Genomic DNA, 7,936 nt, shown 5'->3' on the forward strand with positions numbered 1-7,936 from the left:
CGAAAACACGTTTCTACGACACATGTTTCATTATTGGCCTTCATGGTTAGAATTTGATGAATAAAACAACCGTAAGTAGCGAAAGCAAAACATAAAACGAGTGAAAATAGAATGTCTTAATTAAATGACCCACGCAGAATCATCTCCAAAAACGCTGAGTTGGACCATTTGGTCTGTTGTTATCTAAAAGGCACGAAATAGTTGGTATTTATCCACAAACAAGCTGTATGTTGAAGTAGGGGATATGTTGGTGCTTCATGTGCTTATATCGTACGGACCTAACCAACAAATTAAATATCAGTTTCATATGTTAGCAATTGTATTGTTTTCATTGGCATCTACAGATGACTCAATTGGTTTACATACTTCCAATTATTGTCCCATACGAGCTGGCTGAAAGAATTAATTTTAGAATTTAATGATATGTTTTACGGTTTTGTATAATTTGTATAACTTAACGAAGGAAATAAAGAAAAAGGGACTCTTATATGACTTAGAAGCATGGTTTTATTCACTAGTATTTTCATTTAAGTTTCAGTTTTCTTAAATACGTGTATAAACATGTATACATGTATGTTGAATATTTAAATCTAAGTATTCAATAAAGTCACGTTTTGTATGGTATTTTTTGTTTCGAAGCAATAATCAAACCGTAATACTATGCTGTCTTAATTATAGCAATTTGAATAGCACGTTGTATACAATATGAATTACGGAATTCAACTGTCTTTAGTTAAAGTCATTACATTAGCATATTTTGTGACTGCTTGTATATATTTCAGATAATCGTGTATATGATAACCCAGCACCATGGATGGACTTTTATTTAGGATTTTTAGACCACAACGGCCCAAATGGTTATGTCCAATTAAATATAGTCGCAAACGATTCCGGATCATGTAACATAAATATTCCATTTTTCAATATCAGCGAATCAATAGCAATTAATGACAGTAGTAAAAATATTTACAATATCAGCAAAGATATTGAAATGAATATCACTGGAGTAGAAATAAAAGGTGTCAAAGTTAGCTGTGATATCGATGTGTCAATATATGCAATGAATTACTACATGGCATTTTCTGAAGGGTACCTGGCGATACCATACAACAGTTTAGGACGAAGATACATCGCAGCCACGTATAGTAATATTAACTTCACAATAATAATGCTTAATAACGTAAGTGTTGGGGTAATATGCACAGAAGACAACACCACAGTAACGTTGTTTCTGAAAATTAAAAATGGTGTTCTGTATTTTGGTGGACATGCGTATCAATCGAATGATTCTCTAACTGTCAATCTTAATGCCTATGAAACTTTTTATTTTTCAAATACACATGATCTCAGTGGTACAATTATTACATCAACCAAACCAGTTGCGGTCGTTTCTGGTGGCGATATCAGCATAAACAGATCATCCCAATATACAGACTACACTACAGAAATGATTCTCCCTAGTGAACAGCTTGGGAAAGACTTTGTTGTTCCATTGTTATACGATTCTTTTTGTCTTTACAGAGTACTAGCCGATGACGACGCAACTGTAACCATTCAAAACTCAACAAGTAGAAATACTAAAACGCTTGTGAAAGGGGAGTTTCTGGATATTTCAAACTTTACTGCATCAACTGTTGAGTCTTCTACAGGAGTTCTTGTGCAGTTATATTGTGCCAAATTTTACAGCACGTGTAATTATGCAATGACTACAGTCCCAAGTATTCAACATTTTAAAACTAGTTATCAATTTGCCGTAGTTTCGAACTATCCACTTGACAGGTTTCCGCCAGATAACTTTTTTATCACAATTATAATCACAGCAGACGACAAACATGATCTGATTTTAGACGGAAAAACAGGAATCATGTTTAATGAAAAATCAAAAATTAAATTGGCTGGAAAGAAATACTCTATCCTTTCGCATGAATTAGTTGTTGGAATTCATGAAATGCATCATGCCGAAAGCGTTCCATTCGGACTTATCGTGTATGGACGAAATCCATTAGATGGATATGCTTACCCTGCAGGACTTAAACTGAATCTACAGTAAAAGTCCTGGACAGAAAGTTTTCAGTAATAACAAAAAGATTAATTAGCACCATCACAATTATTCTTTGACTCGTAAAGTAAACTTTAGGAGTCTCAATTACCTTATATTAACACAATGAAAAATGTTTGCATTTCCTAAACATGTTGTTTCCTTTACTGGGTTATGTCGTTGTGGAATAAAATGATCAGACTTGTTATAATTTTAACGGAATGCGACGACTGAATAAGTATAACTATCCATGCATTACCCATCGTAATAAAGTAACACCTAACAGTGTATGTGAAACACAGTTACAAGGCTAAACCGTCACAATTCTGTTCACCTTTTCATCGATTGTGACATCAACTGCATTTGTGCTTGCATGATCAACATTAGGAGAAGGAACTGTCTATTTTTTCGGAAAACCAGCGTTCATCTTCAATTTTTGATGGAGTTTTTATTGCAAAATCTTTATTTTTCTTTTAATTGATTTTCGGACTGGTTCGTCTTATCGTCGTCTTTTCGTGTTGTTTTTTTTTAAATGACCCTCCTCCTTCCAATTTAGAAATTAACCACCAATATATCATCGAATTGAAAGTTCAGATGCACTTCAATTGTTTTCAAAGGTCAAATATAGGGTTGTGCGGCATATTTTCAACGTTTGTACTTAATAAATATTTTGATATGAGCGTCACTGATGAGTCTTATAAAGGCGAAACGAAAGTCTCGCGTACTAAATTATAATCATGTAATATTTGATAACTATTTACACCACTGGGTCGATCCCTCTGCTGGTGGACGGTTAGTCCTCGAGGGTATCACTAGCCCAGTAGTCATCACCGCGGTGTTGACTTGAGTTATCATTGATGTACATAATTATGTAAATGAACTGGTCATAGATACCAGGATTGGAACATCATATTTACTCCAGACGTGCGTTTCGTCTACAAAAAGACTCATCTTTGACGCTCGAATAACAAAAAATGTTAAAAAGGCCAAACAAAGTACGAAGTTGGAGAGCATTGAATTTCTTGATGTTGGGATATGTTGTTGGCAGATCTTTGATTTTTCTGTTTCATTCATTTATGGATGATGTAGATATTGACATATTTTGCATGAACGCCTGTCTATTGTTGTCCACTAGATTTCTTTTGTTGTTACGGTACTGTATCATTGATATAAATCCCATATCTCTTTTAACTTAATAACGATACAAAGCTACGTCCCATATTTGACTAAGTGGTATATTAAAATATGAAAAATGAAAATATCATGATTATATTTACAGTTGATTACAAAGTGCAATATCTTATCACAAATGTTTATTTATTTTTATGGAATTTATTAAATAAATCTTAGAATTGATGAAATATATATTTCTCAAATTCAAATTGCGTAAATAAAATATAGATGCATTGGGAAATCTATTAAGTCCTACCAGTTATAACAATAATAACACCAAATGAACCTGTTTCAGTGGTTATCGTTCGTTGATGTGGTTCTTCAATGTTTCTAGATTCTCGTTTTCTTATCTAGGTTAAAACTGTGGGTTGCCTGTTTGAATTGCTTTTTTCGGGTAATTTGGAAACCATGTATGCCTTGATGGGCGGTGGGTGTCGAGGCTCCGTGTTGAAGGCCATACGTTGACTTGTAGCTATTTTTTTTATTTTCACATGCTGTGACTTGCATTGGGAGTTGTTTCATTGGCACTCATGCAACATTTTTTTTATTTTCTATAAACATGATAAACTTATTACTGTGTGATTTATTAAATCAATAAATATGTATAACAAAATATGATGTATTTACAAGGTCAAAATATGATATAACTGCGTTTATTTTCTACGCATAGACATGTGGTGAACCAAAGTAAACATGGGAAGGTCAGACACAATCTTTTCTTGAACATAATCAGACTAAACATTAACATTAGAAGTACCTGCATGTCAATCCAGAACAGCCAATGATGTTACTACTAATTGCATGTAAGTTAAAGAAATAACTTTTTACCAAATTCAAATACATGTGAATTTTAAATATGCTTTTAATGTTGGTTGGAGACGCTAGGTGTATGAAACAATTTGTAAGATTATCTTTGATTATGGCATAAACTGTTTTGTAAATGCATTGATAGTTTAAGGATTTTTTTTTTTTTTAGATCTTCTTTCAGTGGCACAAGTACAAACAATTTTAGGTAAGTTACATGTACATTTTTTTGAAAGACTCGTATGATCAAACGATACATTGGCTATATCATGTGGTCTAATATTTCAATGTGATCATTCATATATATTACTGTAGATTAATTATGACCTTTTCTAAATTTGCCAAAATCATTATAATTTACTTACGTTATTTTAATTATTTTTTTTAAATATTTGTTTATGATTCACAACAGTAAATGAACAAATTATATCGCTATGATTAAATTCTTCATTATTTTACGCATGCATTTATAAGTTTGTGAATATGCTAGTACCTATCCGGATTGTACTTTAACAAGGAAATGTCGTTTGTGAATTAGTGACAATAGTTATAATAATGTTAAATTTTCAAAGTACACACGTACGGTACAATGGTTTTGTTCAGTATCAGATTTTGATTAAAATTCGATTTTTGTAGGTTGATGTAAAAGCCTTTTCATGATATCTTGGTCGTAAATATTTTTACAAATACTTTAACTTTATAAGTTTATTACAGTTCAATTTTTATAGGATTGACATGTTTTGCATGTAGTGGACTTCTTGATCCGTGGTATTGCGATAAAGTTGAACAGTGTTCGGAGGGACAGGTTAGAAAGATAATTTTGATCGAGTAGAATATGTCATAGTTCTGATTTAGATATAGGAAGATGTGGTGTAGTGCTAATGAGACTATTCTCTATTATATGTATTATAAGCTAAAATTTTAGCTAACTTATGTAAGAGCAAATAGACATATTGGTCGATCTCGGTGTGTCCAACGTTTTTCTAAACTAACACTTCAGGTAAAAACAAATCTAGAAAGGAAAAACTATCGAACATTGCTTGTTCAAAACACGCCGAAATCATAATGTGATCCGTGATAATTATCAAAGGATTATAATATAATATGCAAGACGCACGTTTCGTCTACATAAAACTCATCAGTGACGTTAACATCAAGATTGTTATTAAGCCAAAGACATGTGTTGAAACAGTTCCTTGACCCATAATGGTTTACTTTAATAAATCTTTTCTTTGATTGGGAGTTGTCACATTGGTACTCATACCACATCTTCCTATATCAAAGAACAAAGTTGAGCATTCCATATCGATAAATGTTCCAAGAAAAATATCTTATAAGTATGACCACTTGGTTCGAGTATACAAATGAAACTTCGCACTCAATTGCCAACAACATATGTTTTAGTTTTAATTTTTTTTTCTAGACGTGTGGTATGACAGAGTTTGTGACCAAGTCGAGAGAGTCTAACGTCTATCTTGGATGTGTTAACAGCACGGTTAGCATTAATAAATTTATGAAATTAATACAAAATACAGATAAGTTAGAAATAGCGCTCACAATATCTTCACATCACAATAAAAAGATTAAAATGAGTTAACAGAAAAACCAAACAGACTATCATCAACACCGTTTACTCTGCAACGACAACTGACAATACACGTATAGATTGACTTATTACATGTATATACATTATAGGAGATAAGAAAAAGTAACCTCAAATTTGTTTATAGTGCTATCTAATTATAAATATTAATTCTCTATATGGAAATACAACAAGTGTTTGGTCATTGGACCGAAAAACCCAGCACTACATATATTTCAACGAAAGATTCAGACCCTGATGGATAAACGCAGTTGCCACGAAATGGTCAGTATTTTCTGCTGTACTGGTGATATTCGCTTTATTACTCACATTTAAATACATTTAGAACTTATATTAACATGATCAAGACCGTAAGCAAATGTGTAAGCCTATCTTGTCTTACATTGAGTTTGGCCACTGACATTCATTTTAAAGAGAGGCAAATATGTTGCCGATCTTTCTTTCTTTTGGGTTATACCGATTAACATATTTTTTCGTATTATGCGTTTGGTAAGGGACATCGTTACATCCGAACCTTCCTCTTGATATTCCAATGGAATAAATGAAATTCTAACATGACGTCCTTCAAACACTTTGAGTACACACCCGTGGTAAAATATGAATATATTGCTTGGGCTGTTCCTATTGTACTACCACGTCATACGTATTTTAATGAATGAGCTACCCGACGTCATAGAAGTTTGTGTACGTGTTCAAGAACAAAATTCTAATCAAATCAAAAAAAAATGCATCAATAGTCCGACAATTTAAAGTAGACAATATATGTATCATCTGTTCATGAGGAGTTGGTAAATTTTATAATACGGCTTGTCTATAAATTTGATAAAAACAATATTGGACTTCAAATTACTTGTACCTGTACTTTTTCTGTGTGTGTTTTTTTTAAACATGACGTTGTCAGTTATTTTCAAGTTTTGGGTTTTAATGTCATTCTCGTATTTTCGACGATATATTAATTTATTGTTTAACTTAGGTTTAAATGAGATCTAGTATAACCAAGACAATTTGATTATTGATAAAAATTCATTATTATTTGTAAAATCAAGGATATATGATCAAGCACAACAGACTTTGAATGATCAACTAAACGTTTCATCTAAGTGTTACTTATATAAATATATTGTCTATAATGTATGTTTACAGAATTATCTAACTAGTAAACATATGAATTTAAGATTGTATTGAACTCGCCTTAGATTGTCTTCTCATAATTTGTTTGTTGAAGCAGGTCATTATCATGGAGTAATTACTTTTAAATGAAGAAAAAAAACGGATTCTTAAGATAAAATATGCTGAATTCAAAAACAAAAAAGTTCGGAAATCGTCCTCCTTCACATGTAACATCTTTCTTATACTATTTTAAAAGCTAATACAATTTACGGTAAGTAATTGACACGAAGGTAAACATTTTTGTTTTATTCAGGATTGTCAAAGCAGACAGCGCAGATCTGATATCCACTCGTATTGTCATAGCTGTTGTACTACAGATGTCTGCAATAAAAATGGATGTGGCCATAATGGTATATGAATGAGTATAACAATTACAAATGTTTAAAAAGTCTTTTTTTATTTGCGTCACGGTTGATTATTTTTTTCAAACCAATCCTTAATGTAACTATTACTAACTTTGTCTTTTGTCTAATATTATAGGTAAATTTGGTCATTGGATGCATTGTAAGTTTTAGTTCAAAGACTTTTTAAATTGTCATTGTGTGTTAAATGCAAAGGTGGTATAATTTACTTGTCTAGAACTAACTATAGTAATATCGGTAAAATGTGATAAGATTCCTAGTATAATATTTATATAACATTTTATACTGTCGGAGCTTTAACTTTTCGATATATCGTCATAAGATAGGATGATAAAATAAATAAAATTTGAAAACATCATATGTATTTATAGACGTGCTTTAGTACGTATTAAGCTAAAAGGGAAAGACACAGAATAGCATTATCCACTTTTATCTACTGTACATGAGTGAGGGTGAACCTTAGATTCTTCATGATGTTTAAAAAGATATGTAATTAACCATATCGGCGCTTCCTGTCGATGTTTTGACTACTGTACTGTGTCGACATGAAACATCAACGATATGGTCATATTTATAAATCAACTGTTTACAAAGCTTAGAAATAAAAAAGAATAAAAAAAAGGATTTTCTGACCCATGAAAAGATCACATCAGCTGTATTACTGAGTTTTTTTGGTTGGTTTTTTTTCTGTTTTGAATGCTCCTTAATTTCGTCCTTTATGTGTCGTTTTTCGCTTTTTAATTCGAGCATCACTGATAGGCTTTTTTTTATGTTAAACGAGCGTAT

At 31.8% G+C, this 7,936-nt stretch overlaps 2 protein-coding genes across 2 annotated transcripts; both read left to right on the plus strand.

Moving 5' to 3' along the window:
• The first annotated feature begins 991 nt into the window (after nucleotides 1-991).
• Nucleotides 992-2,050, plus strand: LOC134688102 (uncharacterized). The gene has a single exon (XM_063548571.1). The coding sequence runs from the start codon at nucleotides 992-994 to the stop codon at nucleotides 2,048-2,050; it is 1,059 nt and encodes a 352-aa protein (XP_063404641.1).
• A 1,838-nt stretch (nucleotides 2,051-3,888) lies between these two features.
• Nucleotides 3,889-7,179, plus strand: LOC134686528 (uncharacterized). The gene is made up of 5 exons (XM_063546194.1): nucleotides 3,889-4,014; nucleotides 4,188-4,223; nucleotides 4,744-4,820; nucleotides 5,439-5,510; nucleotides 7,042-7,179. Exons 1-5 carry the CDS (start codon nucleotides 3,993-3,995, stop codon nucleotides 7,144-7,146), a joined length of 312 nt encoding a protein of 103 aa, XP_063402264.1. The 5' UTR covers nucleotides 3,889-3,992; the 3' UTR covers nucleotides 7,147-7,179.
• Nucleotides 7,180-7,936: the final 757 nt, after the last annotated feature.

This window comes from Mytilus trossulus, chromosome 10, assembly GCF_036588685.1.
Source record: "Mytilus trossulus isolate FHL-02 chromosome 10, PNRI_Mtr1.1.1.hap1, whole genome shotgun sequence".
Taxonomy (NCBI): domain Eukaryota; kingdom Metazoa; phylum Mollusca; class Bivalvia; order Mytilida; family Mytilidae; genus Mytilus; species Mytilus trossulus.

Excerpts from the sequence above, each read along its gene's own strand:
- LOC134688102 (XM_063548571.1), top strand. The coding sequence starts at position 992 with ATGAATATCACTGGAGTAGAAATAAAAGGTGTCAAAGTTAGCTGTGAT.
- LOC134686528 (XM_063546194.1), top strand. The coding sequence starts at position 3,993 with ATGATGTTACTACTAATTGCAT. Across the intron at positions 4,224-4,743 it reads ACAAGTACAAACAATTTTAG|GATTGACATGTTTTGCATGT; the intron begins GTAAGTTACATG and ends CAATTTTTATAG. Across the intron at positions 4,821-5,438 it reads AACAGTGTTCGGAGGGACAG|ACGTGTGGTATGACAGAGTT; the intron begins GTTAGAAAGATA and ends TTTTTTTTCTAG.